Here is a 27,814-nt window from a genome sequence, read left to right as displayed (position 1 = left end):
AGGAGCCCCCAAGGAACGTGGGGGACCCTATTTTTCACCCCCCCCCCCGTGTAGGGGACCCCATTTTTCACACAACTCCCCCCCCGTGTAAGGGACCCTATCTGCCCCCCCAAAACGAGACCCCTTTGCCCCCCTCCCCTTTAAGGGACCCCCGTGTTCCCTCCCCACTCAGCGACCCCAGCCCCAAGGGCCTGGCAGGGCTGGGGGGGCTGGAGCAGCTGAACCCCCCCCCCTTTTAACCCCCCCAAAATCAACCACACGCCAGCGGGGAGGGGGGATTTAATTAACATAGAATATATTTTAAAAAATAATAATAATAATAAATCACTCTGGCTCCCTCCGGGGGGGGCCCAGGGCCCCCCACCCGCGGACGGGCCCCCACCCCGTGCTCCCCCGGGGGGGCAATTTTAGGGGGGGGGGGGCAAAGTTACAAGTGCTTTCTACACGTCCCCGGCAGCTGGGTAATTTGGGGAGGGGGCTGGGGGTACATATTGGGGGGGGAGGGCGGGATTTCTCCTTAAACATGATGATTAGCCGGAAAAATGATAAAGTAAAGGCAGAAGCGGCCCCCCCCAGCCCCCCCAGGGGTCTCTACCTACGGGGTTATGTACAGCCACCCCGGGGGGGGCCGGGACCCTCCGCCGGGGTCTGGGGGGGTTTGGATTGCCGCCCCCTCCCCGATTTCCCCAGGGTTTTCCCAGGAGAACGGTGCCTGCTCGGGTCTGGGGGTGGGAATTAGGGGAGGAACCCCCCAGGCTTGTTTTGGGGGGGCCATGGGGTGCCTGGATTGTCTCTCCCTCCCCAGTTTTCCCCGCTCCGAGGTGGTCCCGGGGTTTTCCTGGAGCTGGGAGCTGGGGGGGGAACTGGGGGGTGCTGGGGACCCCCCCCAGCCTCGGATGGAGCAGAAGGAGCCCTTGAGTGGAACCCCCTCCCCACTGTTCCCAGGATTTTCCTGGCGCGGCCGAGGGGCAGTCCCGGAGTGGGAATTTTGGGGGGGGGCTCGGAGCCCTCGACAGCGACAGTCTGGAGGGTCGGTGGGGGCGGCAGCGCCCGGACGGAGCCCCCTGCCCGCTTTTCCCGGGGTTTTCGGGAAGAACAGCGGCGCCGGGGTCTGCAGGAGGGGACCGGGGGGGTCACGGTGCCGCCCCCCGCCCCGGGGCAGCCGCGGCTCCCTCCAGCCGGGCTCGGGGCGCCGTTCCCGGGGCTCTCCCGGTTCTCAGCGGGAGCGCAGCGGGCGGCGGGGCCCCCCCGGGCTCACTGGAGGCGGTCGGAGCGGAAGGAATCCTCGACGGCGGGGTCGGTGAGCAGCGCGCAGGGGTCGCTCAGCATGCTCAGCCCGTCCAGCGTCAGCGGCTCGATGCGCAGCTCCTCCTCCAGCCCCCCCAGCCCCCCCAGAGACCCCCCCTCCACCTCGAAGCCCGGGACCCCCGCCAGCGCCGTCGTGATCTCCTTGGACAGCCCCGGGGGGGAGTCGCCTGCGGGGAAGGGCGGGGGGGACACACGGGGTCAGCCTCGGGGTGACCTGCACAGACCCCAGGCCACCCACCCCGAGCCCCCAGCCCACCTCCCATGACACCCCCGAGCCCCCAGCCCACCCCTGGTGCCCCCCCCAAGCCCCCACCCCACCCACCCGGCTGTGACACCCCCGAGCCCCCAGCCCGGCCCTGGTGCCCCCCCCCGAGCCCCCAGCCCGCCCCTGGTGCCCCCCCCAAGCCCCCAGCCCACCCCTGGTGCCCCCCCCGAGCCCCCAGCCCACCCACCCGGCCGTGACACCCCAGAGACCCCCGGACACCCCCCGAGCCCCACCTGTGAAGATGATGTTGGGGATGGGGCCGTGGCGGCTGCAGTTGCTCAGGTTTGGGCGGTTCAGGCCGGGGGGGTCGTAGCCCCCCTCGCTCGGGGGGTAACTCAGGGCCCCCAACTCCTCGGGGAACCCTCCGCTGTTGCCGGGGGGGCTCTCCCCGATCCCGAACTGCTCCAGCTGTGGGGAGCGACACGTCAGGTGAGACCCCCGTGGCGGCTGCCCGGCCCCTTCCCTCCCTGCTGACCCACCCGGAGGGTCTCCACCCCCACATCCCCCCCACCACAGCCCTCCCCCCGTGCCCCCACTCACGCTGCCCAGGCCGAAGTCGCTGTGGGGCTGGGCCAGGGGCTGCCCCAGGGCGGCGCCGGGGGCGTACGGGGGGTTGTAGGGGCGCGGGGGCGGCGCGGGGGTCCGCGGCGGGGGCTGGGAGCCCAGCAGCATCCCCGGCTGGCCGTAGGGGTAGGGCGGCAGCCGCTGCTCCGCCGGCAGCTTGCTGGTGTCCAGGGGGACGCCCTGCGGAGACAGTGGAGGGGACGGGGTCAGCGCGGCCCCCCGAGGGTGGGGGGCTCCCCCAGCCCCCCCGGCGCGGGCAGCGGAGCCGGCCCTGAGACCCCCAACTCAGCCACGGCTGCACCCGGACCCCTCTGAGGGGAGGGGGCCTGAAGGGACACGGGGGTCCCCCCATCGGGGGAGTGGGGGCGAGGGGGGCCCTGGGGTGTGGGTGAGATGAGGATGGAAACGAGACGAGAAGTGAAGGGCAGGAGCAGGGGAAAGAGGAGGAGGGCGAGGAAGAGGAGGGTGAAGACGGAGGACAAAGATGAGGTCCAAGACGAGGACGAGGATGGGGAAGAGGAGGAAGAAAAAGAAGACAAAGAGGAGGAACACGAGAAGGAAGAGAAGGAGGAGGAGGGAGGGCAAAGGAGGAACAGGAGGAGGAGGAGGCCGAGGAAGAGGAGGCGGCGGCGCTGGAGCGTGGGGACAATGCGTACCTGGGTGATGGAGGACAATGTGGGTGACATTGTTGGTGAGAACTGTTTGGGGTGCTGCCGTCTGCAGTCGCCGGCCACGGGCAGGGACAGGGGGCTGAGCGGGACCCGCCGGCGCGGCGAGGTGGCCGCGAAGGAGCCCCCCAGCCCCGAGGGCAGGCTGGGGTTGCTGGGCGAGGACTGGAGGGGCTGGCTGCGGGGGGACGTGGGCAGCGAGGGGTTGGAGAGCGAGGAGGACAGGGAGGAAGGCAGGGACTGGTTGGAGAGAGAGGAGGGGATGGAGGAGCTGCTGTGGGAGGACTGGAGCGAGGGGTTGCTGAGGGAGGCCTGGAGCGAGGGGCTGCGCAGGGAGGCCTGGAGGTTGGGATTGCTCAGGGAGGACTGCAGGGACGGGTTACTCAGGGAGCTCTGCAGAGGTGAGGGGAGTCCTGTGGGGACAAAAACAGAGAGCACCGTTACCCCGGCACGGCCCCGAGCCCCGGGACGGCCCGGGCGGGGCTCCCGGGGCACGGACGGGGATGGAGGGGGGGACGGAGCGACCAAAACGATGGAGACGGACACAGGGACGGACACACACCCCGGGCGGGGGGACAGCGGCGTGTGGGGGCACCGGGGCGGGAGATGGGCTCCTCCCAGACCCCTGAGAGACCCCTGACACCGTCAGACCCCAGGGAATGAGAGCCGGGCTCCCCCAGGCCCCCGTGGCACCCACAACTGCACTGAACCCCGTAGGGCAACAGGGTGGGAGCTGGGCTCCCCCCACACACCCACAGGAGCCCCAAATCCATCAGACCTCACCCCCACCCCACTCCAGACTGCCGAGGCTCCATCCCAGAGCGGGATTCCTGGAGCTGCCGACTCACAGCCACCCCAGGACACCTCCTGCCAGTGCCGGGTCCTTGTGTCCCCGACTCTGCTGGCCACTGGCCGAGGCTCCCTGTGTCCCCCACACCAGCTCCCGGCTTTGGGGTCCTCTCAGGCCCCCCGCCTGCCCCCGCTGGCTGCAGGGAGGGGGTCCCGGCTCACCTGGGGGGTCGTAGCCCAGCCCGACGCCGCCGGTGCCGCTGATGCCCAGGTGGGTCATGGTGGTGGCCAGGTTGGAGGTGCTGCTGCCCCCGCTCAGGGGCGGGTACGGGGCCTCCTCAGGGTCCAGGGGGGTGGGCAGGGGGGACGGGAAGTGCAGCGTGGTCAGGTCGGGCAGGGACCCCCCCGTGTTGAGGGCCGAGGGCATGAGGGGCACGTTGGCAGGTTGATCCGGGGATGGGAATACGCTGGGGGAGGGGGGAGAGACAGGATCAGGGCAGGAGCGGGGCTGCCTCCCCCAGCAGCCCCTGCCCAGTGTCCCCCAGTGCCCCCCACCCTGCTCCAGCCCCTCCCCAGTACCCTCCTGCTTCCCAACACCCCCTCCCAGCACTCACTGGATTCCCGGGACCTCGCAGGAGCGTGGCCGGGCCGAGGAGGACGAGAGCTGTGGGATCAAAGAACGGGAGTCAGGCCAGGCCATAGGGCTGGGGGACACAGGGGGGACACAGGGGGGACACAGGGGGGACACAGGGGGGACACGGCCACCCACCTTCTTGGCGTCCCAGGGCTTCAGCGAGTGCTTGTTGTCGTCGAAGTTCTCTTCGATGGGAGGCACTTGGAAAAGGAACACTGGGGAGGAGACGGGTGTGGGTCTCAGATTCAAAGAAAGAAATTAAGAGTTTCTAGCCAGGCAAAAGCCTGGGTAAAAACTCTTAATTTCTTTCTTTGACTGAATCCGAGACCCACAGGCGGGGGTCAGTGGGAGGAGGGGACACAGAGGGGGCTGCCATGGCACAGAGAGGACACGGCTGGGTGCCACGCTCACCTTTGCTGTCCGAGTCCCCGTCCAGGAAACCTGTGTGGGAGCAGGGGGGTCAGGGGAGCACGGAGGGCCGGGGGCTGCCCTGGGACCCCCCAGAGGGCTCGGGGGCAGCGGGGGGAGCTCACCGGCACGGCGGCCGGGGGGCGGCCCGGCCTGCGAGGGGCCCAGGTAGGCGTCCTGGGGCGCGGGGTTCATCACGCTCGTGTGCAGCGCCGAGTCGGAATTCGTCCTGGGAACGGGGAGAGCCGCCTGCAGCCGGCCCCCACCCCACTGACAGCCCCCAGCCCCAACCCCTGCCATCCCTGTGCCCCCTCCCCACGGGGGTCCCTCTCCTGAGTGCCCAGAGCGGCTCCGCTCCCGCTCCTCCCGTGTGGGGGGACACGGGACTGCCCTGAGACCCCCCCGGGGACCCTTTAGGGGCTGGGGGCACCCGGGGGGCTCCCAACGAGCTGTTCCAAGGGTGAGGATGGCAGGGAAGGGTTGGGAAAAGGCCGCTGGGACGAGTGACAAAGGGACATTGTTCGGCTGTGGCACAGGGGACCCCTCCAGCGGGGGGCCCCAAGGGGGAGTCGGGGCCACCTCCTCCCCAGGGGGGTCCTGGGGCCTCTCCGGGGTCCCCAGGGCCACCTCCTCTGCAGGGGTCCCTAGGAAGGGCTGGAGCCTGGCTTGGGAACAGGGAGAAAATGGAATAAATCCACCCATTACCTGTTGAGAGCCGAGGGCAGCCGGAATAAATGTCCTTTTTCCATGGGGAAATTGTTCCAGGGCATGGTCCTGAGGAGGGAGAAAGTGGGATCAGGGAAGGCAGTGGGGTGGGGAAGGAGCCAAGGGGGAGGCAGTGAACCCCTCAGCGATCCACGACCCCATTCCCGGACACGGGAGGGCTGGGAACAGCAGGGGGATGGGATGGGGACAGGGACACGGCTGTCACACCCCACACTGGGACAGAGACACTCCAGGGATGGAGCTGGAGCTGGGACCTGTCACCTGTCCCTGGGGATTGCCCGCAGCCAGACCCCTCTTCCTGGATGTAATTCCTGGATGAAATTCCTCCTCAAACCCCCACTTTGTGGGACAATCCCAGAATCTGAGAGGCAGGAGCTTCCCCCCAGCCCTCTCCCAGCGTTCCCCTCTGCCTCCATCCCAGTTCCCAGGATGGGATGGATGAAAATTCTTCCTGGGTGAAATTCCTGGATGAAATTCCTCCTCAAACCCCCACGTTGTGGGACAATCCCAGAATCTGAGAGGCAGGAGCCTCCCCCCCAGCCCTCTCCCAGCGCTCCCCTCTGCCTCCATCCCAGTTCCCAGGATCGGTGCCTGTGCGGAGCCTCCTCCACTCCCAACCCTCGGGGATGGGAAGAGGATGGGAAGAGGATGGGAACGGGCTCCCAGGCTGCAGGGACAGCGGGGAATTACCTCCTCCAGCTGGGCTCAGGCGGAGGCGACAGGTAGGTGGGTCCGTAGGGAGAGCTGTCGATGTGGGGGCGCGTTAAGGAGCACACCGGGAGCTCCCGAATCCCGCGGGAAGGGCGGGAGCAGCGGGAGGCAGCGCGGGGCACACGGGACAAAGGATATCTGCCGGACGTAGCGGCGCAGCGGGGACATCATCCGGCGCGGGTCCCGCTGCACGCGCTCCACCAGCCCGTGGTGCCGCGTGCTGCGCGTGGAATCCAGCGGCGACGGGCCCTGCGGGGAGGGGGACGGGAGAGGGGCTCGGCACCGGCTCCGGAGCGTGGGAGGGGGTGAAGGGATTGGGGAACGTCCATCCCAGCCCCCCGCCCCGCCGTGGAGTCACCTGGAAGTCGGGAACGCCGGTGCCGATCTGGTTGACGTTGGGCAGGGAGCCGCTGTAGAAGGGCCCCCGGCTGTGGGCCAGACGCAGCTTCTGCGCCTGCAGCTGTGGGGACACGGGGGGGACGGTCAGGGGGTGTCACAAACCGCCCCTCTCAGCCCCCATGGGACACGCAGGCTCCCCCTTCCCGCACAGCGTCGCTCCCCACGGCGGGGACGCTCCGGATCCGGCCCCTTCCCGCAGCCACAGCGGGATGGATGGGGGTCAGGATCCCGAGAGGGGATCCCTGCTCCACGCTCCCGCAGCAGAGGCCGGGCCTGGCAGCCCCTGTGTCCCCCCTGTCCCATCCAGGCTCGGGGCTCAGCCCACCCCCACGGATCCAGAGGGATTTTCCACCTCATCCACGCCAAGGCCACCCCGGAGATTCCAGCGCCGAGCCGGACTCAAGGCCGGGGATGGAGCCGCAGCAGAGCACGGCGGGAGATAACGGGATCCCAAAAACACCCGGGGGACAGGGAACGGCCCCCACCACCCCTCCAACCCCCCCATCCTGACGGAGCAGAGCTCCCCTGATCAAACCCACAGGGAGGAGCATTTTCCTGGGCTGAACCCACACAAATCCCCTTTCCCTCTGGAGCTGGGGGGTCCCTGGGGGTCCCAAGAGCTGCTGCTCCTCAGCGCCCGGAGAAGTCCCAGGGAAAGAGAAGCTGAAGCCCAAAAAAACAGCTGAGAAACGGGAAACCCCAAATTCCTGAGCGTAAAACCACGGAAATCCAGATCCAGAGGGAAAAACAAGGGAAAGAACCCAAAAAACCAGGAGATTTAGGCAGCAGCTGGCGGGATTAGCGCCCGGAGCTGCGCTGGGGCTTAAGGTCTTGGGATGGAGCACTGAGCTCCGAGCCAGGATCCCTGCGGGAGCTGGAATCCGGGAGCAGCTCCCAAAGAGCCGGGAAAAGCTCCAGGAACCACGGAGCAAAGCTCAGGGGGCTGCGGATCCCACAGGCGGGAACAGAGCCCACAGGAACCAGGGATGAGGGAAGGAATTCCCAGAGGAGCCATCCCAGAGGAGGATCAGGGGGTGAATTCCCGGAGGAGAGATTCCAGGCAGGGATCAGGACAGCCCTGCTGCACATTAACCAGCTGTTTGCTCTGCAAACACGGCGGAGGCTTCCCAAAATCCCTGGGGATGGAAGCAGGCAGAGGATCCGGCCCGTTCCCAAACTCTCCAGGGATGCTCCACCCCATTCCTAAACTCTCCAGGAAGGGACAGAAAAGCTCCGGCCCATCCCTGAACTCTCCAGGGATGTCACTGTCACTGTGACATCCCAGATCGCGGGTCCCCGCAGAGCCGGGAGCCACGGGGACCTCCAAGCCAAAAATTCCCGGTTTTTAAAGCTCTGCTGGGTATTCCCTGGATCTTCCCAGGCCCGGAGCTGCCCCCATCCCCTGGAGGGGCCTCTCCGTGTCTCCCCGGATTCCACACTCCACATCCTCGCAGTTTTGCTGGGAAGGACCAAATTCCACCAAACCCCGGGGTGGCGGACACGAAATTCCCACAGGTTCCGGGAGGCAATTCCTGGACGCGCTTTTAGGAAAGCACATCTGGAGCGTTCCCGGCCTTCCCGATCCCCCGAGATCCCTCGAGGGAGGTCAGCATTCGCTCTTCCCGGAGCTGCCGAGCGGGATTTATCCCAGATCCCATCCCGGGAGCGGTTCCCTGCCTTGCCCAGGTCCAAACGAGCCCAACCTGAAGCATCTCCGAGGGTCCCGGGGACAGGGACGGAGCCGCAGCTTTGGGGAGGGGGCACGGGTGGGATCCCAGCGATCAGGGATCCTCCTCCCACCCCGATCCCGGGAGCTGCGCTTGGAAGCGGCGCCGGCACACGGGACACGCCGGGATCCACCGGAACCCCCTCCCCAAAATCCTCACAGCCCCCTCCGACACCCCCAAACCCTTCAGAGCCCTCCCGGACCCTGCTACCCCCAACCCAAATTCTTCAGAGCACACCTCGCCCCCCCAAACCTTCGCAGCCTCCCAAGTGCGCCCTGACCCCCTCCCCAAATCCTTCAGGGCCGCCCCATCCCCTCACGGCCCCCCCAGCCCCCCACACCCTCGCCCCCACGTCCCCTCACGACTCCCCCCCCCAAATCCCGGCCCCCGCCAGCTCCTCAAGACCCCCCTGAGCCCCTCACGATTCCCCCGGCCCGCGCCCCCTCCGCCCCGGTCCCCCGAGCCCCTCACGGCCCCTCCGCCCCGGCCCCCCCCGCCCCGCGGCGCATCCGGCGCGGCGGCCCGTCCTCACCCGTGTGGAGCAGATCTCCATCATGACCTCCTCGAAGGCCGCGGTCTCCTCCGCCTGCCGCTGCTTCTGCAGTGCGATCTTCTCGCTGAACTTGCGCGGGTTGGACGCACCGGCTCCGGCCGAGGGTCCCGCGCCGGGCCCGGGCCCGGCCCCCGCGCCCGCCGCCGCCATCTTCCCCGCTCCGCCGCTCCGCCGCCGCCGCCGCGCGCGGCACGCCGGGACCTGTAGTTCAGCTGGTAGTGCCAACAGCAGGGTGTGCGGGGTGTCTGGACTACAACTCCCAGCGGTGCGTGCGGGCGCTACGCAGGGAGCGCTGGGAAACGGAGGCGCCGGGTTAAGAGGTGCTAAGCGGTGAGGGAGGTACGGACTACAAATCCCGGAGGGCATCGGGGCGGGGAGGGGCGTGGCCGCTGGGGGGGCGTGGCCTGCGGTCGTGAGGGGAACGGGGCGAAGTGGCGGAGGGGCTCTGAAATGGAGGGGCGGCTCTGGGGTACGGCGGGGCCACCCCCGCCCCGAGCCCGGGAACAGAGCAGACACCCCCACACCCAAAATTAGGGGGAGCCAGACCCCCCCAGCCCATATATCCTGGGGGGTGCGCGGGGGACACTGCGACACACACCCCCAGTTCCATCCCACCCGCCCCAGGCAGAGGCAGCACTTTCGGGTTCAGTCCTTTATTTGCTTCATCCAACACCCCCAAATCCGGGGGAGTCCGTAAGGGCACTTGTGGTTATGGGGGGGACACTCACCCCCTCCCAGGGTCCTGGGGGGGGGGGGGGGTCACAGCACCGATCCATTGTGCAGATGGGGAAACTGAGGCACAGCGCTGAGAGGCACTTTGGCACTTCGGAACACGGGGCGCAGGGTGGGACAGGAATTCCCGGAGCGAGAACGGGGGACCCCCGGCAAGGCGGGGTCTCCCCTTGAGAAAGAGGACAGTTTAGAGGGGAAACTGAGGCACAGAGACCGGAGAGGCACTTTGGCACTTCGGAAAGGAGGATGCAGGGGGGGCACATGAATCCCATGGGATTCTCCGAGCCCGGCGTGCGGATCCCGGCCCGGCGCATCTTCATCCCTTGACGAAGAGGATGGCGCTGACCAGCGCGAAGCCGGCGAGGATCAGGATGACCTTGGGGATGCGATTTCGGGGCGCCTCCAACTCCTGGGGCAGAATCTCCAGGAAGGTGACGAAGAGGAAGGTGCCGGCCGCCAGCCCCTCCAGCACGGCCCGGCACAGGCGCTGCCGCGGCCCCGCGCCCGCCGCCAGCGCCGTGCCCACGCCGACGCCCAGCGGGGACATGAGCGCCAGCAGCACGAGGCACGAGGCCACGGCGGGCGGGCGCAGGCGGCTGCGCAGCAGCTCCAGCGAGAGGCCGAAGGCCACGGCGCCCTTGTGCAGCAGCAGCGCCAGCAGCACGCGCAGCGCGGCCGCGTCGCCCTCGCGCAGCCCCAGCGCCAGCCCCTCCAGCACCGCGTGCAGCGCCAGCGCCAGCGCCAGCGCCGCGGCCCGGAGCGCCCCGGGACCGCCGCCGGCCGCCGGCACCGTGCCCACCGTGCCCACCGGGCCCACGGGCAGCGCGGCCTGGATGGAGCCGTTGGGCAGCAGCGCCCGCGACTCCTCGGGAGGCTCGGCCAGCTCCCGCTGCGCCAGCGTCACCTGCTCCAGCACCAGCACCAGGAAGAAGCCCATGGCCAGGATGAACTCCGGCAGGGGGAACTGCAGCTGCGGGAAGGGGGGTCAGTGCCAAGGGGAAGCTGCGGCAGATGAGGATCTTTCCATGCGTCATCGGGAGCACAAGGGGCTCCTGGCGCCGCCGGGGGACAGTGTCATCGTTCCGGGGGAACGTTGTCGCCATTCCGGCTGCTCCGCTGGCAGCAGGCTGGCCCTGCTGTCCCTGTCACTACTGTCCCCTCTCTGCTGCCCCAGCCCCTCTGTCCTTCCCCATCCTCAATGTCCTCAGCACCCCGTTCTCACTGTCCATCCATGTCCTTGTCCCTTTGTCACTGTCCATCCCTGTCCTTGTCCCATTCCCACTGTCCATCCCCGTCCTTGTCCCTTTCTCACCGTCCATCCCCTGTCCCCATTCCCTCCCCTCCAGCCCCTTTCCCAGCAGCCGCAGTTGCTGACCCCGATCCCGGGGACAGGGACACCCGTGGGGAGGGGGACAGGGACAGGGACAGGTCCCCGGGGTGTCCCGGGGGTCTCACCGTGATGCGCAGCCCCTCCAGCGCCGCAGCGATGCTGTCCAGGTAGTCGGGCAGGAGGTCGAGCAGGAAGGTGCCCATGAAAACGCCGCCCGAGAAGCAGCTCACGAGGCTGAGCACGGGGCTGCGGGGGTCTGGGGGGGAGGAAATTGGGGGGCTGAGACCCCAAAGAGACCCTTCCCCCTCAGCCCTCCCTTGGGGACAGCCCTGAGGTGGGGACAGCCCTGCTCCCAGCTGCTCCAGACCCTCGGGACCCCCGAGACCCCCAAACTCCATGAGCCCCCAGAATGCTCCAGACACCCACGACCCCCCCCAGCACCTCAGACACTCCCCCGACTCCACAATCCCCGAGACCCCCCGAACCCCCGAGACCCCCCATTCCCGGTACCGGGGGGCTGTCGGAAGCACCAGAGGGGTGCGAGGCCGCAGGCGAGGGGCAGCAGCAGCAGCAGCACCAGCGACCCCAACTTCACCGCCAGCCCGGGCGGGGGCTGCGGGGCCGCCCCGGGGCTCCAGGCCAGCGCGGCCCCGCTCCCGGTGTCCATCCTGCTCCCGGAGCTCAGCGCCCGCCGCCGGGGGAGCTCCGAGCCGCGCTGCGCATCCCCGGGAAGCGGCGCTGCAACGGGACGGGCCGGTCAGAGCCGCCCCCCGGCCCCGGTGACTCACCCGGTGCCGACCCCCCCGCCCGGGGCCCCGGGACACCGACAGCGCGGCGGGGAGGGACCGGAGCGGGAACAAGGACCGGCACCGGAATCAGGGACCGGGACGGGGAACTCGGCAGCACAGACCGCGTTAGGGGGTAAGGACCGCCACCGGGGACCGCGACCGCAGCGGGGATCGAGGACCGGGACTCGGCTCGAGAACCGGGACCAAGGAACGGCACCGAGCGGGATCGGGAGATAAGCGCCGGGATCGGCGTTTCCGGGGATCGGGGTGAGGGAGGGCAGGGCAGGACCGGGACCGGGACCGGGACGGGGACCGGAGCCGCTCCCGCCGCACTCACCGCCCGCCGCATCCCGACCGCGTCCCGGGAACTCCGGGGGGCGGCGCCGCCCCGCCAGCGCGGCCAATAGCAACGCGGAACCGCCGCCGGCGGCGCTGATTGACGCGCGGCGCAGCCAATGGGGAGCGAGCGGAGCCCGCGCGGCCCCGCGGCCCCGGGAGCGCGCACGTGTCCGGGCGGGGCGGGGGAACCCTCCCGGTCCCGCCGTGCCGGTACTGGCGGGATCGCCCCGTTCCTGCCCTCCCGGAACCCGTTACCGGGGGCATCCCCCGGTTCCTCCGCCCCGAACTCCGTTACCGGGACTGAGGGTGGCAGCGGCTCCGGTCCAGAGCCACCCGCGACCGCCGCGGAGCCCCCCCCAGGCCCGGCCCCGTTCCCGGTTCCCCCGCGAGACCCTCCGGGACGCGGTACCGGGCCAGCCGCACCCCCCCGCTTGCCCCGGTGCCCCGGTAGGGCGGCGGAGCCCCGCTGGGGAGGGATGATCGCGGCCCTTCCCGGCACGGGGCGGGACTTGGCTGGATTCCCCGGGATCCCGGAGATCCTGGTGCTCAGCCCGGCACCGGGCGGAGGCGGCGGCACCACCGGGAACCGGGGCACCCCGAGGAGGGGGCGCAGGGGGTTCATCCCCGGGCGTCGGGGCACGAGGGATCCCGCGGGGGGGTCCGCCGGGAACCCCAATGGAGGCACCGGAGCTCCCGGAGCTCCCGGAGCCGGACGGGCTCTTCCCGGATCCCCCGTCGCTCCCGGTGCCGGTACTGGGCTTCCAGACCTTGACGCTCCCGGAGGATGATGTGAGTGGGGCCGGGAGGGGCGCGGGTGGGCAGGACCCCCACGGGGACACCGGGATGTCCCGGGGATCCCGTCACGCGTCCCCCGGCCCGGTATCCCCGCAGGGCAGCGGAGCCGAGGAGCTGCTGGGGCTGACGGTGAACCCCGACATCGCCTGCGGGCTCGGCAGCAGCCCGGAGCGCCCCCGGCCCGCCGGGCCGCCCCCGGTGCTGCTGGAGGTGGTGTGTGACCTCAGCACGGCCCTGGACCCCTCCCTGTTCCCGGGCATCCCGCTGGCCCCGAGCCCCGAGCCCCGGCCCACGGTGAGTCCCGCACCCCCGGTTCACCCCGGATTCCCCGGTTCACCCCGGGACTCTCCCAGTTCACCCCGGACCCCTCCAGTTCACCCCAGACCCCCCCAGTTCACTCCTGGACCCTCCCAGTTCGTTCCTGGACCACCCCAGTTCACCCCAGACCCCTCCAGTTCACTCCCAGACCCCCCCAGTTCACTCCCAGACCCCTCCAGTTCACTCCCAGCCCCTCCCAGTTCACCCCAGACCCTCCCAGTTCACTCCCAGACCCCCCCAGTTCGCCCCAGTCCCTCCCAGTTCACCCCAGTCTGTCCCTGTCCCGCAGCTCCAGCTGACGGAGGAGGAGAAGCGGCTGCTGGCGCAGGAGGGGGTGACCCTGCCCGGGGCGCTGCCCCTCACCCAGGTGTGTGCGGGGGCTCGGGGGGCACGGGGGGCCCGGGGGGCAGCAGGAGTGACCCCCGCGTGCCCCAGGCCGAGGAGCGGCTCCTGAAGAAGGTGCGGAGAAAGATCCGGAACAAACAGTCGGCGCAGGACAGCCGGCGGAGGAAGAAGGAATACCTGGACGAGCTGGAGAGCAGGTGGGGCTGATGTTCATTCCCGTTATCCCGGCGTTCATTCCCGTTATCCCGGGTGTGTCCCTGTCCCGGTCACTGTCCCCGTCTCTGTCCAGGCAGGGCGGCCGCGTGCTCAGCGCTGAACCAGGAGCTGCGGAAAAAAGTCCAGGAGCTGGAGACGAGTAACGGGTGGGCACGGGATGGGCACGGGATGGGCACGGGATGGGCACGGGATGGGAAGGGGCACCAGGAGGGGCACGGAGCTCACCCCCGTTCCCGCAGGTCTCTCCTGCGGCAGCTCCAGGCGCTCATCAAGGAAACGTCCACCAGGCCCGCGCAGACCGGCACCTGTGTCCTGGTACGGCCCCTCCGGGACCCTCCCGGGACCCTCCCGGGTGCCCCGGCCCCGCTCTGGGGCTCACGGCTCCCATCCCTCCCCAAATCCTGCTCCCATCCCTGGGGCTGATCCTGCTCCTGTTCCTGGGGCTGATCCTGCTCCCATCCCTCCCCAGATCCTGCTCCTGTTCCTGGGGCTGATCCTGCTCCCATCCCTCCCCAGATCCTGCTCCTGTCCCTGGGGCTGATCCTGCTCCTGTTCCTGGGGCTGATCCTGCTCCCATCCCTCCCCAGATCCTGCTCCTGTCCCTGGGGCTGATCCTGCTCCTGTTCCTGGGGCTGATCCTGCTCCCATCCCTCCCCAGATCCTGCTCCTGTTCCTGGGGCTGATCCTGCTCCCCAGCTCCAGCCCGTTCCCCCGGAGCAGCAGCCGGGACAGCCTCGGACCCACCGGAGGTACCGGGAGCGCCGAGATGGGGGTGGGGACAGCCCCGGCCCTGTCCCTGCTCCCACCCATCCCAGCCCTGCTCCCGCAGGGATCTCCAGGAACATCCTGACCCTGGCGCGGCAGGAGCCGGGAGCGGCCGGAGAATCCCCGTTCCCGTTCCCATTCCCGTTCCCGTTCCCGCGGTGGATGTCGGGGACGGAGCCGGGATCCCGTGTGGAGGACGGAGCCCGGGCAGCGCCTGGGGATGGGATTCCCACCCCCCAGGGGGATCCAGGCTCCAATTCCTCCCGGCAGGACACGGGGACAGGGACATGGGGACACGGGGAGGAGATGTGACCGGGAGGCCTCAGGACGGGGAACGCTCCAGAATAATCCCACACTCTGTTTGCACCCCATGGAATGCCGGGGGGTCGGGAATGGGGGAACCCCCCAAAAAGCAAACATTCCAGTGCTGCTGCAGCCACACGGATCAGGATTTATTCCACATCCCACTCTGGGCTGGGGATTCTCAGCATGCTCCCGGGGTAGATCCCACGCTGGAGGCAGCAGGGATCCCCCAGCAAACAAACACAGCACCACCCCGGGAACCACGACCAGGATTTATTCCATACCCCTCTCCTGGGGCAGATCCCAGTGCTGGGGGGACGGGGATCCCCCAAAAGGAACGAGCCCAGCGTCACTCGGAGCAGTGACCAGGACTGATCCCCCATCCCGCCAGGGGATCCCCGGGACGCTCTCCCCAGGCGGATCCCAGCAGCGCTCCAGGGCAGTGAGGCAGAGCTGCTCCTCCTCTCCCCCGGAATTCCCGGTTCTGGCTAAATGGACTCGATCTGCTTGCGGACCTTCTCCAGCGCCCGCCGGTCCAGCACGCGCTGCCGCAGCACCACGAGCGCCGCCGCCGCCGCCGCCACCGCCAGAGCCGAGCCCACGAAGCGCCAGAAGCGCTGCGCCTCCAGCGCGGCCGAGCGGCAGCTGCGGGACGCCCGGTCACCGGGAATTCCGGCCACATATCCCGGGAATTCCCGGCCACATCCCCCGGGAATTCCCAGCCCTGATCCCACAGAGCTCCCAAACCCCAATCCCACAGCAATTCCCAGCCCCGATCCCACAGCAATTCCCAAACCCCATCCCACAGCAATTCCCAAACCCCATCCCACAGAAGTTCCCAAACCCCATCCCACAGAAGTTCCCAGCTCTGATCCCCCTGGAATTCCCAGTCCTGATCCCCTGGGAGTGACCAGCCCCGATCCCACAGGAATTCCCAGCTCAAATCTCCCAGGAATTCCCAAAGCCAATCCCAGAGGACTTCCCAGACTTGATGTCCCAAGAATTCCCTGCCACAATTCCCCAGGAATTCCCAGTCCCAATCCCCTAGGAATTCCCAGTCCCAATGCCCTGGGAGTTCCCAGTCCCAATCCCAGAGGAATTCCCGGCCCTGATCCCACAGGAATTCCCAGCTCTAATCCACCGGGAATTCCTAGTCCCAATCCCAGAGGAGTTCCCGACCCCACCTCTTGTACTCATCCCGGTGGGACGAGGCGCAGTTGATCTTCTCGATGAAGCCGGTGGGGCCGCAGGCCGGGATCGTCTTCTGCCAACCGGGAACGGAGCGGTCGGTCGGGGAGAGACCCCCGGGCCAGGGGGGGACCCCAACCCCCGCGGCCATCCCGGGGACCCGCACTCACCATCTCGAAGCCGGAGCACCGCGTGCACTCCTGGGCAACCACGAACTGCTCCACTCGCCAGCACGGCGTGGCCACCGCGGGGCTCGCTGCGGGGAGGGAGATCGCGTTACCGGAGAGCCGGCGGGGAGCGCCCCGGTACCGGGCAGAGCCCCAGCCCCGGACCAAGACCCCGCTCCCGGACAGACCCCTCCGGCTGAGCCTCCCAGACACGGTTCTACCCCGGTACGAGCCCCCCGGGAGCGATCCGAGCCCCCGGGACCGGTCCGAGCCCCTCACACCCCGGTCCGAACGTCGGGAGCGGACCGAGCCCCCCGGGACCGGACCGAACCCCCCGGGACCGGACCGAACCCACCGGGACCGGACCGAGCCCCCCAGACCGTCCCAGACGCCGGCCCGGCCCTGCTCACCGGGCCGCTCCTCGCTCGCCGCCGCCGCCGCCGCCGCCGCCGGGCTGTGGGCACACAGGCGCTGCCGTGAGGGCCCGCACCGGGCCCGCCCCTCACACCCCCCGGTCTCCCCCGGTCCCCGCTCACCGCAGCCCGCCCGGCACCGCGCTCAGCACCGCCAGCAGCACCGTGAGGCCGTCGGGCCCCATCGGGGCGCCGGGATCCGCCGGAAAGCCCCGGGAGCCCGCGGGATCCTCCGGGAACCACCGGGAACTACCGGGCCCGGCCCCGCCGCCACCGCGGCGCGGCCATGTTGGAAGTGCCGGGAGAGGGGCGGGGCCTGGCGGGGGCGCCGGGCTCAGCCAATGGGAGCGAGGGGCGTGGCTCGAAGGCCATAAAGGGGCGTGGTTTGCCCATAACCGGGGCTGTTCGATTTAATGAGGGGCGGGGATATGCACGAGATGGGCGTGGCTTTTGTGATGGGCGTGGCTTGGGCGCGGCCTCGCCGCCGCTCGTCCCGGTCCCGGTCCCGACTCCCATCCCGGTCCCGATCGCAATCCCCATCCCAGTCCCGGTCCCGATCCCGACTCCAATCCCGATCCCGATCACGACTCTGATCCCGGTTTCGATTGCAATCCCGGTCCCGACTCCAATCTCGGTCCCGATCGCAATCCCCATCCCAGTCCCGGTCCCGGTCCCGGTCCCGGTCCCGACTCCGATCCCGGTCCCGACTCCGACCCCGGTCCCGATCACGACTCTGATCCCGGTTTCGATTGCAATCCCGGTCCCGATCGCAATCCCCATCCCAGCCCCGGTCTCGATCCCGGTCCCGGTCCCGGTCCCGACTCTGATCCCGGTCCCGATCGCAATCCCCATCCCAGTCCCGGTCCCGGTCCCGACTCTGATCCCGGTCCCGATCGCAATCCCCATCCCAGTCCCGGTCCCGGTCCCAGTCCCGACCACAATTCCCATCCCAGTCCCGGTCCCGGTCCCGACTCCGATCCCGGTCCCGATCGCAATCCCTATCCCAATCCCGGTCCCGATCCCAATTCCCATCCCGGTCCCGGTCCCGGTCCCGGTCCCGGTCCCGACCCCGTTCCATCCCCTGCCAATCCCCGTCACACAGACTCCAGAGGCGGGACAAGGCACAGCGGGGCTTTATGGCACAAGGAGAGAGGGGGGCAGCCCCAAATCCCCCCGAACTCCCCCCCAGATCCCTCGGGAGAGGCGCCTGCGCTGCCCCGGGGGTCCCGGGGAGCTCCCGAGCCTCTACCCCAGGGAGCATCTCCCGCCGGCCTTCCAGGGGGGGCCGGGCTCCAGCGGGGCCCTGCTGCTGCTGCCGGGGGGCTGCGAACAGAGGGGGGGTCAGTGGGCGCAGGGGGTCCCCGGCCTGGCCCCCACCCCCCAAATCCCGGCCCCACTCACGCCTTTCCGGAAGGATTTGTGCAGGATGTCCCGAGCCAGCGTGCGGAAGGCCTGGGGGGACAGGGGCTGCTCAACTCGGGGCAGCGCCCGGGGACCCCCCGGGAGGAGGGAGGGACCCCCTGTCCCGCCAAATTGGGGGTGCAGCCCCCCCGGCCCGGGACCCCCCTCACCTCCTCCACGTTCTCGCTGGACTTTGCGCTGGTCTCGAAGAAGCGAATCCCGTGTTCCTTCGCCAGCTGAGCGACCACGACCCCCCTGTGATCCCCACGCAGCCCCTCCAGCCCCCTGCGACCCCCCAAATCCCACTAAACCCTCCTGTGATCCCCCCCAAATCCCACTAACTCCCCCCAACCCACCTGTGACCCCCCCTTCCCATAGAACCCCCCCAGTCCCAGCCCCACAGACCCCTCCAGAGTGTCCCCAGAGCCCCCCAGCCCCACAGCTACCCCCAGACCCTCCTGCCCCACGGAGCCCCCCGAGTCCCAGCCCCACGGATCCCCCCAGATCCCCCCAAACCCCTGCCCACCTTCTCGGCCGCCTCCCGCTGCACTTTCCGCCTCCCCTCCATGTCGCACTTGTTGCCCAGGAGGAGCCGCTCGACCCCGGCCGAGGCGTTCTGGGGAGGGGGGAGAGGGAAGAAAAAACACGGGCAGGACCCCCGCGACCCCCCCCCACCCCACACGCGACCCCCGGAGTCCCCCCACCCACCTCCTTGATGCTTTTCATCCAGTTCTGGATGTTCTCGAAGGATTTCTCGTCCGTGATGTCGTACACCAGCACGATGCCCTGGGGGGATCGGGGGTCAGGGGGGGGTCGGGACCCCTTACCCGCGGTTTTGGGGTGGGGTCCCCGCCCCTGGAGCCCCCCCGGGCTGCAGCCCCCTGCCCGTACCACGGCTCCGCGGTAATAGGCCGTGGTGATGGTTTTGAAGCGCTCCTGTCCCGCCGTGTCCCTGCGGAAACGGGGCGGGTTTGGGGATTTTGGGGGAAATTCGGGGGTCTCACCCACGCCCCCCCTCCCCAACCAACTCACCAGACCTGCAGCTTGATCTTCTTCCCATCGATGTCCACAGTGCGGATCTTGAAGTCGATCCCTGGGGAAAGGGAGAGAGGCACTGGGAGTGGAGGAGCAGAACCGCTCCCAGTGCTCCCAGTTCCCCCAGTATCCCCAGTATCCCCAGTGCTCCCAGTGCCGGCATTCCGGCTCCCAGTAACCATCTGGCTCCCCGGGAAAGGAAAGGGCCAAAATCCGGGAGGGGAATCCCGGAGCGTTCCGGGCTGAAAGTTCCTGGCAAGAACCGGGGTCCCGGTGGGGGCTCGGGTCGGTCCCGGGATGGGGGTCCCGGTGGGTCCCAGGGTGGGAATCCCAGCGTGGGGGTCCCGGACACTCCCGGTGGGTCCCGTTGGGAGGTCCCGGTGAATCCCGGAGGTTCCCAGCTGGGGAGGGTCTCGGGGGGGAAGGGGGTCTCAGGTTGGGGGGGTCCCGGACAATCCCGGTCGGTCCCGGTTTGAGGGGTCCCGGTGAATCCCGGTGGGTCCCGGTTTGGGGAGTCCGGGTTTGGGGAGTCCCGGTTTGGGGGGGTCCCGGTGAATCCCGGTGGGTCCCTGTTTGGGGGATCCCGGAGGAGTCCCAGGATGGGAATCCCAGTGCGGGGGTCCCGGACAATCCCGGTCAGTCCCGGTTTGGGGGGTCCCGGTGAATCCCGGTTTGGGGAGTGAGTCCCGGTTTGGGGGGTCCCGGTGAATCCCGGTGGGTCCCGGTTTGGGGAGTGAGTCCCGGTTTGGGGGGTCCCGGTTTGGGAGGGTCCCGGTGAATCCCGGTGGGTCCCGGTCTGGGGAGTCCCGGTTTGGGGGGTCCCGGGGGGGTCCCGGGGGGTCCCACTGACCGATGGTGGAGATGTAGGTGCTGCTGAAGTTGTCCTCGGCGAAGCGGATGACGAGGCACGTCTTGCCCACGCCGCTGTCCCCGATCAGCAGCAGCTTGAAGAGGTGGTCGTAGGCCTTGGCCATGGCCCCGCCACCGCCCGCCGCCACCGGGACCGGGACCGGGACCGGGACCGGACCGGCCCCCCCCGGGCGGGGCCTGGCTGCGGCCCCGCCCCCCGCCGTGACGCCACGCCCCGGTGACGTCACCCCACGGCAGCCTGACGTCACGAATGAGCGGTGCCACCCCCAAAATGGCGCGAGCGGCAGCTCAGGCGGCCTTCCCAAGATGGCGGCAACACAGGGACCTTCCCACAATGACGGAAACACAAACCGCCATGAGGCCCCTTCCTAAATTCCAACAGCTGAAGCCGCCGCCCCAAATGGCCGCAATGAGCGGCGCCTTCCCCAAGTGACAAACTTTAATCACAGTCCCAAACGCGGTCAGTGATCGACCCTCCCAACATGGCGTCCCCAGCGCGCCGCAGTGCCACCCGGCCCTGCCCCTGTTCCGGCCCTGGCGCCGCCCCGCGGCGGAAATGGCGGCGCGGGGCTGAGCCCGTCCCTTTCCGGCCCCTCACGCCGCCGCCGCCATGCCCGTGAGTGCGGCCCGAGCCCGCCCGGGCGCCGCCGCCCCCGCGGCACCGCGGCTCCGCGCCCGGCGGGGCCGGCCAGGGGCGGGAGGGCGCGGGGGAGGCGCGGGGGGCGCGGCGGGGCCGGGGCGGCGCGGGGCGCTGCGGGCGGGCGGCGGCGGGCGGCCGCGCCAAGATGGCGGCAGCGGCGTGAGGGGAGTGGGGGGGCAGCGGGAGCGGTGTCCCGGGACTGACCCGCGGCGTGTCCCCGCAGCTCGCCAAGGACCTGCTGCACCCGTCCCCCGAGGAGGAGAAGCGCAAGCACAAGAAGAAGCGGCTGGTGCAGAGCCCCAACTCCTACTTCATGGACGTCAAGTGCCCCGGTGGGCACCCAGGGCTTCCGGGCCTCCGCGTGTCCCTCCGTGTGTCCCGCTGTTGGCCCCGCTCTCTTAACGCCATTCCTCGTGTCCCGTGGCCTTTCCACGCGTTTATTTCCCCGTGTTCTGACGTCTCTCCGTGTCTTCCCTCCATGTGCCCTGCGCTGTCTCAGGGTCCCCTTTGTGTCCCCTTGTCGCATTCCCCTCCCCACGTGTCGTGGCGTCCCTGCGTGTCCCCCCACGCGTGTCCCCCCGGTATCCCCGGTCCCCTCGGTGTCCCCCCGGTATCCCCGCGCTGACTCCGCTGTCCCCGCAGGCTGCTACAAGATCACCACGGTGTTCAGCCATGCCCAGACCGTGGTGCTGTGCGTGGGCTGCTCCACGGTGCTGTGCCAGCCCACGGGGGGCAAGGCACGGCTCACCGAGGGTGGGTATCCCGGGGGCTTTGGGAGTCCCGGGAGATGGGGGGCTGCTCCATGGGGAGGGCTTTGGGAGGGTCTGGGAATCTTTGGGGTGGGGGCACAGGGTGTGGGGATCCCACTGGAGACCCTCGTGAGGGGCTGGTTCTTCCTTGGGGGTGGGGGGATTTGGGATCCCAGGGGGGGCTGGTTCCCCCCTCGGTAGAGTTTGGAATTCTGGCTGTTTTGGGAGCCTCCAGCGGCAAAATTCCCCCAAAATTTGGGTTGGGAGATGTGGAATTCCCATTCCCAGACCCTGCAGCATTCCCAGGATTTGTGTGTCCCCCCAGGCTGCTCGTTCCGGCGGAAGCAGCACTGAGCCAGCCGGGATGCCACGGAGACAGACGGGAATTCCGCCCGGTCCCTGTAGCCCCCTCCGCTTCCCACCAATAAATTTTGGATAAAACACCCAGAATGGGTCGGTTGTGGTTCTTGGCTGCGGGGTTTGGGGGCGTGGGGAGGGAATTCCTTCCCTGGGAGGGTTGAGAATCCACGAGCTGGTGGTGCCACCACCACCACCCTGGGTGGGACGAATCTCCTCCCTGTCCTCCTGGAGACCCCTGGGATGCTCCAGCTGGGAATTCCACGTGAATAAACCTCTTCTGTCTGTGGTTTAACTGGGAGAACTGGGAATATCTGCGCTCTGATCCTAATGTGGATCCTGTTCCCACCGGGATGTTCTCCCCAGATCTGGGGCTGGGGTGAACTGGGGGGGCTCAGCTCTCCCTGTTCCCACCCAGAGCTCCCAAAATCCATCCCCAGGCTCTGGTGGGAGCCTCTCCCGAGATTTTGGGGGCGCTGGAAGGACGAGCCCCGTCCCAGCCCCGCTGGCCCCTCGGATTTAAAGCGAAATCGAAATCGGGGTTTCGGTTCCTCGCTCCCTCATTTCCTGGTTCGTGATTTCTGCCCGCGGCGCCGCTGCCAGCGCCCCAAATCCCGGAATTCCTGCCCGGGAAGGCTCCGGATCCCCGCCCCGATCCCCCTGCCCGGCCCCGCTGGAGCTCGGGGTCACCCCGGGGCCCTTCTGGAGGTAATTTGGGAGCCTGGGATGTTTAATCCCCGCCCCAGGAGCACTTTGAGGAAGTAAAACTCCGGGACAAGCAGATTTATGGGGGATTTGGGGTCTGTTTTATCCCGGGGCTCTGCCTGGACTGTGGGATTGTCGCTCCTGGGGGGCGGCTGTTGGATAAAACCAGGGAATTCGGGGATTTTGGGGCGTGGATTTGTCCCAGAGGTGCTGGGGTGGCTCAGATGTGTCCCGGCCTGTTCCACGGACACGGACACGGGGCTGGCTCCCGGATTCTCCCCTGCAGGGAATTTTGGGGTGCGTGTCCGGGCGGGCCGGTGGCATCACCAGGTCACCCAGGTGTTGCCACCTCCCTGCCCAGACCGGATTTGTCACCGAGGGGTCAATCCCGGCTCCGAATCCCGGGATGGAGCCGCTGGCCCCCGTCACCCTCCTGGCCCTGCTGGTGCTGGCACTGGGACACCCCGACCCCGCGCTGGACCGGCACTGGGAGCTCTGGAAAAAATCCTACGGGAAGGAATATCAGCCCCAGGTGGGAACGGCACGGGGAGGGAGCTGGGGATGTGCCAGAGGTGCCCTGGGAATATCCCAGGATTTTCCGGGGTCTCCTGGTGGGTTGAAGAAGATCCGACGGCGCTTCCACAAGGGAGGACCCAGCTGGGGCTCCCAGCAGCCTTTACTGGGATGAACTGGGGCGGGATGGCTCCGGAGGGGCCGGCCCGGCTCTCATGGGCCCCTCTGGAATTCCAGGAGGATTCGCTCCGCCGCCTGACGTGGGAGAAGAACCTGTGGCTGGTGACACTGCACAACCTGGAGCACTCCCTGGGGCTCCGCTCCTACACGCTGCGCATGAACCACCTGGGGGACATGGTGGGTGCTGGTTCCAGCCCCCCGGAATCGCCCCGGAGGGCGGCTGAGCCGGGAGTTTGGTGGGTCCGGGGCGGGAAAACTCCTGACATCCCCCTCAGCCCATCCCAGTGGGATCCAGGGACCGGCTGCTCTGGAATTCTGTGAGGAAAGGACTCCTTGGGGTGGCATTTGGGGCGCACGGGAGCTGGGGTGCTCGTTTGGGATGTTTATGGGTCATCCCTCTTCTGTATGCCAAATTTGGGGGGGGTTATGACCCAGCTTCCAGGGATTTGGGGAGCTGAGCTGAGCTTTTCATTTTCTGATAAAAACCTGGAAATTAGGTGGAAAAACAAGGAGTTAAGGATCCCCCACAGCCAATTCCACCTCAGAATTCCCCGATACCTTCAGGTGAGGCTCACAGAGAGCAGGAATCACCCTCTGGGATTTTCCTTCCCACCAGACCAGCGAGGAGGTGGCGGCTTCGCTGACGAGGCTCCAGATCCGTCCTCGTCCCCGCCGGAATTCTGCATTCCCAGCCCAATTCCGGCCGGTCGGGGACATCCCGGAGGCGCTGGACTGGCGGGACAAGGGCTGCGTGACCGAGGTGAAGAACCAGGTGAGCCTCACCCGGGAGCCTCCCGGGAGCTCCCCGGGGCAGCTCCTGAGCCGCTCCCGGCTCCTTCCCAGGGCGCCTGCGGATCCTGCTGGGCCTTCAGCGCCGTGGGAGCGCTGGAAGCGCAGGTGAAGCTGAAAACCGGGAATTTGGTGTCGCTGAGCGCCCAGAACTTGGTGGATTGCTCCGGGATGTACGGGAACAAGGGCTGTGCCGGGGGGTTCATGACGGAGGCGTTCCAGTACATCATCGACAACGGCGGCATCGAGTCCGAGGAGTCCTACCCCTACACGGCTCAGGTGGGCCTGGGAAGCGCCTGGGAAACCTCTTTCCCAGAAAAAAACCACATGGAAACACCGCCCTGTTCCTGCTTTCCTTCCTCCTCTCCCATCCAGTTCCCCCTGGCCCGGTTTCCTGGTGGCACCTCAGGATCCAAACCCATCCCAGGAACCTCGGGATTGTTTGGAGGGGAGTGACTGGGCCAGGAGCTGGAATTCCTACCTGGTTATTTCACCATTTCTTAGGCAACGAGCTGGAGGGGAGGGAGGAATGGGTCAGGAGCTCCTGAAAACACGATCCCGGGAAATGGGTCACAGCAACAACAGCTCAATCCAAGAAAAAGTGGGATTTAACTCTCCAAAGGTGGAGCTGCAGAGGGAAAAGCTGCTGTTCCTGGGGTCCAGAGGGAATGAGAAGCATCTGTGGATAGGGAGGGTGAGGATGGAGACTCCAGGGAAGAGGAGGATGAGGATGGAGGCTTGTGCTGGATTAGTTGGGATTGGGAAGGGGAACCAACCCCAGGATGGAGTTGGAGTGATGTTTTTGAGGAAAAAGGGTGGAGAAACCTGGGAACAAACAAAGCCAAGGACAGGGAAGGCAGGGCCGGAGGGGCTTGGACAGAGCTCCAGGGGTCTGGGAACGCTCCTGGATCTCATCAGCTCCTTCCCATTTCCCAGCTAGTTCCTGTTTCTTGGCTTATTTCCATTTCCCAGCTTGTTCCACTCCTGGCTGATTCCCATTTCCCCGTTCATTCCCGTTTCCCCTTTTGTTCCCATTTCCCAGCTCATTCCCATTTCCCATTTTGTTCCCGTTTCCTGGCACATTCCCATTTCCTGGCTCGTTCCCATTTCCCAGTTCATTCCCATTTCCCGGTTCATTCCTGTTTCCTGTCTCATTCCCATTTCCTGGTTCATTCTCGTTTCCCGGCTCATTCCCGTTTCCCATTTTGTTCCCATTTCCCAGTTCATTCCCATTTTCTGGCTCAATCCTGTTCCCTATTTTGTTCCCATTTCCCGGTTCATTCCCGTTTCCTGGTTCATTCCCGTTTCCCAGCTTGTTCCCATTTCCTGTCTCGTTCCCATTTCCCGTTCCGTTCCCGTTTCCCGACTCGTTCCCGTTTCCCAGTTCATTCCCATTTCCCGGTTCATTCCCATTTCCTGTCTCGTTCCCATTTCCCGGTTCATTCCCGTTTCCCGGCTCATTCCCGTTTCCCGTCTCTTTCCCATTTCCCGGCTCATTCCCGTTTCCCAGCTCATTCCCATTTCCCGGTCCGTTCCCGTTTCCCGGCAGAACGGGACGTGCCACTACAACGCCTCGGCCCGCGCCGCCTCCTGCTCCCGGTTCCTGGAGCTGCCCGAGGGCGACGAGGCCGCGCTCCGGGACGCCGTGGCCACCGTGGGCCCCGTGGCCGTGGCCATCGACGCCACCCGGCCCAGCTTCTTCCTGTACCACTCCGGTGAGGGCACGGATTGGGTGGGATTCGGGAATTTGGGGGTTCATTCCTGCAGGGAGGCTGGGATCAGCTGGAATTCCCGTTTTTCTCCTTCCCCAGGGGTGTTCGACGACCCCCAGTGCTCGCAGGAGGTGAACCACGGGGTGCTGGTGGTGGGATACGGCTCCCTGGAAAACAAGGAATACTGGCTGGTGAAGAACAGGTAAAGCCTGGGCATCCACAGGGAATTCTGGAACATTCCTGGCTGGAGGAGACCCACAAGGATCAGAGTCCAATTCCCACCTCTGGGCACCCCCAAATTCCCACCTTGTCCCTCAGGGCCTTGTCCAGGTGGGTTGGAAGGATGATCCATAAGGTCCATTCCAACCCAACCCACTCCAAAATTCCATGATTTTGTGTTTGGAGCTGCCCAAATCCGTGTGGATGTGACACTTGGGGACACAGTCCCGTGGTGGCGTTGGCAGCCTCGGGGGGGACGGTTGGATTTTGTGATTTCCGAGGGTTTTCCGTGAATTCTGGGATTCCGGCGCCTTCTCCTTTCCAAAGGAGGGTTTCCCTGTTCCCAAAGCTGGGGCGTGCACTTCGGAGACGCGGGGTACATCCGCACGGCCCGCAACGCCTCCAACCTCTGCGGCATCGCCAGCTACGCCTCCTACCCGCTGATCTAGCCACAAACACCGTCCCCAGCCCCGGATTTCCACGGATCCCGTCCCAGCGGGGATCCCTCCTCCTCCGGCACCGCTCCCCAGCACCGTGGGCCGGTCGGATCCGTGGGCTGGGAGGGATCCGGGCCATGGGAAGGGGGAATGCCGCTGACAGGCATCCAGGGGATGCTTTTTTGGGGAGGGGAAATTTGGGGCTTTGGGAGTAGAATGGCGATTCCTGCAGGGATTGGCCATAGGGATCAGGTACTGGGATCGCAGGGATCGTTGGGATCAGGCGCCAGGATCACAGGGATCACAGGGATTGGATACTGGGATCACAGGGATCGTTGGGATCAGGCGCCAGGATCACAGGGATCACAGGGATCGGATACTGGGATCACTGGGGACCGCCAGGATCATTGGGATCAGGTGCCAGGACCACAGGGATCATTGGGATTGGGTACCACGATCACAGGGATCACTGGGATCACAGGGGTCACTGGGATCATTTAGATTGGGTACTGGGATCACTGGGATTACTGGGATCACTGGGATCATTGGGATGGGGTGCCAGGACCACAGGGATCATTTGGATCGGGTACCAGGATCACAGGGATCATTGGGATCACAGGGATCGGGTGCCAGGACCACAGGGATCATTTGGATCGGGTACCGGGATAATTGGGATCACAGGGATCATTGGGATCACATGGATAATTTGGATCAGGTACTGGGATCACTGGGATCACTGGGATCATTGGGATCATTGGGATCAGGTACTGGGATCATTGGGATCACAGGGACCACAGGAATAATTGGGATCAGGTACTGGGATCACTGAGATCATTGGGATCATTGGGATCACAGGGACCACAGGAATCACTGGGATCAGGTACTGGGATCATTGGGATCGGGTACTGGGATCACTGGGATCATTGGGATCAGATACTGGGATCATTGGGATCGGGTACTGGGATCATTTGGATCGGGTACTGGGATCATTGGGATCGGGTACTGGGATCACTGGGATCGTGGTTTCCTCCCTCCGGAGCTGCTGCGATGCCGAACATGGATTTCCCTCCGTGTGACGCTGCGGGAATTCCGGATATTCCACGGCAAATAAAAACTGCATTTTGCTGCCTCCAAATTCCGATATTTGGACGCGAATGTTTGGAGATAACCCCCCCCCCCAAAAAAAAAAAAAAACTCCAATATTTGGTGTCTCCGGTCAGCCCACAGCCAAGAATTCCGTGTTGGTGGCCGGAGATCCCGAGGGAACAGTGTCCCTTTGTCCCGGGGCTGGAATTCCTCACCCCCGGCTCCCGCCCCTCGAGGTGCCGGGAGGATCCGAGTACCGGGATCTCCTCACCGGGATGAGGGGTAAGGATGATCCCGCCGGGATCCGGCTCCTGCTGCCACTCCCGTGGGATTTAGAGCTGGAAAAAGGGCGAGGGTGGCTCATTCCCAGCAGCGGGATTGGCCTTTAGGGCGGTTTTGTTGGGAAAAGGAGTCGGCCCGGTTGTATCCCAAATCCTGGCGCCAGGAATGTTGTTGGTCCCGGATTTCGGGAGGTGGAGCTGTGGGATGGGGCAGGATGAGACCCCCCGAGGGCGCCCTGGGGAGGAGGAGCCAATTCCCGAATCGCCTCGGAAATCATGGAATGATTCAGGCTGGAAAAGAGCTCGGAGGTCACTGACTCCACCTGGAATATTTCTGGCGTTTTGGGGTCACGGCTCCTTGGAAGGAGTTTTTGTCCTGCCGTGGAATC

General features: G+C 67.0%; 7 protein-coding genes across 16 annotated transcripts; 3 read left to right on the top strand and 4 right to left on the bottom strand.

The window, feature by feature from the left end:
* Positions 1-278: 278 nt before the first annotated feature.
* Positions 279-8,948, bottom strand: CRTC2 (CREB regulated transcription coactivator 2). 2 transcript variants are annotated; one of them, XM_030291596.4, is made up of 14 exons: positions 8,732-8,948; positions 6,432-6,533; positions 6,212-6,322; positions 6,053-6,114; positions 5,342-5,410; positions 4,762-4,865; positions 4,640-4,669; positions 4,364-4,443; positions 4,209-4,258; positions 3,817-4,061; positions 2,794-3,218; positions 2,114-2,317; positions 1,807-1,981; positions 279-1,475 (listed from the first exon to the last, which is right to left on the bottom strand). In XM_030291596.4, the coding sequence occupies exons 1-14, from the start codon at positions 8,900-8,902 to the stop codon at positions 1,255-1,257; spliced, it is 2,049 nt and encodes a 682-aa protein (XP_030147456.4). In that variant the 5' UTR covers positions 8,903-8,948; the 3' UTR covers positions 279-1,254. The 2 variants fall into 2 exon arrangements, with proteins under 2 accessions (XP_030147456.4, XP_030147457.4); XM_030291597.4 differs by lacking the exon at positions 2,794-3,218.
* Positions 8,949-9,389: 441 nt separating this feature from the next.
* SLC39A1 (solute carrier family 39 member 1) lies at positions 9,390-13,931 on the bottom strand. 2 transcript variants are annotated; one of them, XM_072918456.1, is made up of 5 exons: positions 13,841-13,931; positions 13,577-13,723; positions 11,325-11,552; positions 10,940-11,070; positions 9,390-10,454 (listed from the first exon to the last, which is right to left on the bottom strand). In XM_072918456.1, exons 2-5 carry the CDS (start codon positions 13,632-13,634, stop codon positions 9,801-9,803), a joined length of 1,071 nt encoding a protein of 356 aa, XP_072774557.1. In that variant the 5' UTR covers positions 13,635-13,723; positions 13,841-13,931; the 3' UTR covers positions 9,390-9,800. The 2 variants fall into 2 exon arrangements, with proteins under 2 accessions (XP_072774557.1, XP_041577075.2); XM_041721141.2 differs by having other exon boundaries at positions 9,390-10,448.
* On the top strand, positions 12,601-14,746 carry CREB3L4 (cAMP responsive element binding protein 3 like 4). 2 transcript variants are annotated; one of them, XM_030291599.4, is made up of 8 exons: positions 12,601-12,730; positions 12,833-13,030; positions 13,344-13,421; positions 13,490-13,596; positions 13,693-13,761; positions 13,855-13,930; positions 14,274-14,364; positions 14,445-14,746. In XM_030291599.4, exons 1-8 carry the CDS (start codon positions 12,617-12,619, stop codon positions 14,690-14,692), a joined length of 981 nt encoding a protein of 326 aa, XP_030147459.4. In that variant the 5' UTR covers positions 12,601-12,616; the 3' UTR covers positions 14,693-14,746. The 2 variants fall into 2 exon arrangements, with proteins under 2 accessions (XP_030147459.4, XP_072774552.1); XM_072918451.1 differs by having other exon boundaries at positions 12,617-13,030.
* A 195-nt stretch (positions 14,747-14,941) lies between these two features.
* Positions 14,942-16,785, bottom strand: JTB (jumping translocation breakpoint). Its single transcript, XM_041721142.2, has 5 exons — positions 16,575-16,785; positions 16,449-16,492; positions 16,042-16,127; positions 15,868-15,947; positions 14,942-15,328 (listed from the first exon to the last, which is right to left on the bottom strand). Exons 1-5 carry the CDS (start codon positions 16,634-16,636, stop codon positions 15,172-15,174), a joined length of 429 nt encoding a protein of 142 aa, XP_041577076.2. The 5' UTR covers positions 16,637-16,785; the 3' UTR covers positions 14,942-15,171.
* Positions 16,786-17,530: 745 nt separating this feature from the next.
* RAB13 (RAB13, member RAS oncogene family) lies at positions 17,531-20,146 on the bottom strand. Of its 5 annotated transcripts, none has more exons than XM_072918471.1 (8): positions 19,738-20,146; positions 18,890-18,945; positions 18,744-18,804; positions 18,561-18,638; positions 18,379-18,468; positions 18,023-18,107; positions 17,853-17,903; positions 17,531-17,774 (listed from the first exon to the last, which is right to left on the bottom strand). In XM_072918471.1, the coding sequence occupies exons 1-8, from the start codon at positions 19,859-19,861 to the stop codon at positions 17,546-17,548; spliced, it is 774 nt and encodes a 257-aa protein (XP_072774572.1). In that variant the 5' UTR covers positions 19,862-20,146; the 3' UTR covers positions 17,531-17,545. The 5 variants fall into 5 exon arrangements, with proteins under 5 accessions (XP_072774572.1, XP_072774573.1, XP_030147463.4 ...); XM_030291603.4 differs by having other exon boundaries at positions 17,569-17,774; positions 18,023-18,088; positions 18,885-18,945; positions 19,738-20,121; XM_072918472.1 differs by lacking the exon at positions 17,853-17,903.
* A 107-nt stretch (positions 20,147-20,253) lies between these two features.
* RPS27 (ribosomal protein S27) lies at positions 20,254-21,596 on the top strand. Its single transcript, XM_030291604.4, has 4 exons — positions 20,254-20,373; positions 20,621-20,729; positions 21,040-21,150; positions 21,472-21,596. Exons 1-4 carry the CDS (start codon positions 20,368-20,370, stop codon positions 21,498-21,500), a joined length of 255 nt encoding a protein of 84 aa, XP_030147464.1. The 5' UTR covers positions 20,254-20,367; the 3' UTR covers positions 21,501-21,596.
* A 460-nt stretch (positions 21,597-22,056) lies between these two features.
* Positions 22,057-27,193, top strand: LOC100223082 (cathepsin S). 3 transcript variants are annotated; one of them, XR_012051912.1, is made up of 9 exons: positions 22,057-22,211; positions 22,570-22,740; positions 22,959-23,078; positions 23,518-23,673; positions 23,745-23,969; positions 25,240-25,405; positions 25,502-25,604; positions 25,971-26,341; positions 26,476-27,193. XR_012051912.1 is itself a non-coding variant. In XM_072918459.1 (8 exons), exons 2-8 carry the CDS (start codon positions 22,615-22,617, stop codon positions 26,068-26,070), a joined length of 984 nt encoding a protein of 327 aa, XP_072774560.1. In that variant the 5' UTR covers positions 22,057-22,211; positions 22,570-22,614; the 3' UTR covers positions 26,071-27,193. The 3 variants fall into 3 exon arrangements, 2 of the variants coding, with proteins under 2 accessions (XP_072774560.1, XP_030147484.4); XM_072918459.1 differs by having other exon boundaries at positions 23,518-23,661; positions 25,971-27,193; XM_030291624.4 differs by having other exon boundaries at positions 25,971-27,193.
* Positions 27,194-27,814: the final 621 nt, after the last annotated feature.

This window comes from Taeniopygia guttata, chromosome 25, assembly GCF_048771995.1.
Source record: "Taeniopygia guttata chromosome 25, bTaeGut7.mat, whole genome shotgun sequence".
Taxonomy (NCBI): Eukaryota; Metazoa; Chordata; class Aves; order Passeriformes; family Estrildidae; genus Taeniopygia; species Taeniopygia guttata.
The sequence above is the reverse complement of the archived record's forward strand: the minus strand, read 5'-3'. Positions and strand labels throughout refer to the sequence as shown.

Excerpts from the sequence above, each read along its gene's own strand:
- CREB3L4 (XM_072918451.1), top strand. The coding sequence starts at position 12,617 with ATGGAGGCACCGGAGCTCCCGGAGCTCCCGGAGCCGGACGGGCTCTTC. Across the intron at positions 13,422-13,489 it reads GGGCGCTGCCCCTCACCCAG|GCCGAGGAGCGGCTCCTGAA; the intron begins GTGTGTGCGGGG and ends CGCGTGCCCCAG. Across the intron at positions 14,365-14,444 it reads CAGCCTCGGACCCACCGGAG|GGATCTCCAGGAACATCCTG; the intron begins GTACCGGGAGCG and ends CTGCTCCCGCAG.
- RPS27 (XM_030291604.4), top strand. Across the intron at positions 20,730-21,039 it reads CATGGACGTCAAGTGCCCCG|GCTGCTACAAGATCACCACG; the intron begins GTGGGCACCCAG and ends CTGTCCCCGCAG. Across the intron at positions 21,151-21,471 it reads CAAGGCACGGCTCACCGAGG|GCTGCTCGTTCCGGCGGAAG; the intron begins GTGGGTATCCCG and ends GTGTCCCCCCAG.
- RAB13 (XM_072918471.1), bottom strand. The coding sequence starts at position 19,861 with ATGGCCAAGGCCTACGACCACCTCTTCAAGCTGCTGCTGATCGGGGAC. Across the intron at positions 18,639-18,743 it reads CCTATTACCGCGGAGCCGTG|GGCATCGTGCTGGTGTACGA; the intron begins GTACGGGCAGGG and ends CGATCCCCCCAG. Across the intron at positions 18,108-18,378 it reads AGCGGGAGGCGGCCGAGAAG|GGGGGTCGTGGTCGCTCAGC; the intron begins GTGGGCAGGGGT and ends TGGGGATCACAG.
- CRTC2 (XM_030291596.4), bottom strand. The coding sequence starts at position 8,902 with ATGGCGGCGGCGGGCGCGGGGGCCGGGCCCGGGCCCGGCGCGGGACCC. Across the intron at positions 6,323-6,431 it reads CCGGCGTTCCCGACTTCCAG|GGCCCGTCGCCGCTGGATTC; the intron begins GTGACTCCACGG and ends CCCTCCCCGCAG. Across the intron at positions 3,219-3,816 it reads GCTGGGCTACGACCCCCCAG|GACTCCCCTCACCTCTGCAG; the intron begins GTGAGCCGGGAC and ends TTGTCCCCACAG.
- SLC39A1 (XM_072918456.1), bottom strand. The coding sequence starts at position 13,634 with ATGAACGCCGGGATAACGGGAATGAACATCAGCCCCACCTGCTCTCCA. Across the intron at positions 11,553-13,576 it reads CTGCTCTCCAGCTCGTCCAG|CGCCGCTTCCCGGGGATGCG; the intron begins GTATTCCTTCTT and ends GTCCCGTTGCAG. Across the intron at positions 10,455-10,939 it reads TGGAGGGGCTGCGCATCACG|CTGCAGTTCCCCCTGCCGGA; the intron begins GTGAGACCCCCG and ends CCCTTCCCGCAG.
- JTB (XM_041721142.2), bottom strand. The coding sequence starts at position 16,636 with ATGGGGCCCGACGGCCTCACGGTGCTGCTGGCGGTGCTGAGCGCGGTG. Across the intron at positions 16,493-16,574 it reads GCGGTGCCGGGCGGGCTGCG|CCCGGCGGCGGCGGCGGCGG; the intron begins GTGAGCGGGGAC and ends GTGTGCCCACAG. Across the intron at positions 15,329-15,867 it reads CACCGGGATGAGTACAAGAG|CTGCCGCTCGGCCGCGCTGG; the intron begins GTGGGGTCGGGA and ends GGCGTCCCGCAG.
- LOC100223082 (XM_030291624.4), top strand. The coding sequence starts at position 22,615 with ATGGAGCCGCTGGCCCCCGTCACCCTCCTGGCCCTGCTGGTGCTGGCA. Across the intron at positions 22,741-22,958 it reads GGAAGGAATATCAGCCCCAG|GAGGATTCGCTCCGCCGCCT; the intron begins GTGGGAACGGCA and ends CTGGAATTCCAG. Across the intron at positions 25,605-25,970 it reads TACTGGCTGGTGAAGAACAG|CTGGGGCGTGCACTTCGGAG; the intron begins GTAAAGCCTGGG and ends CTGTTCCCAAAG.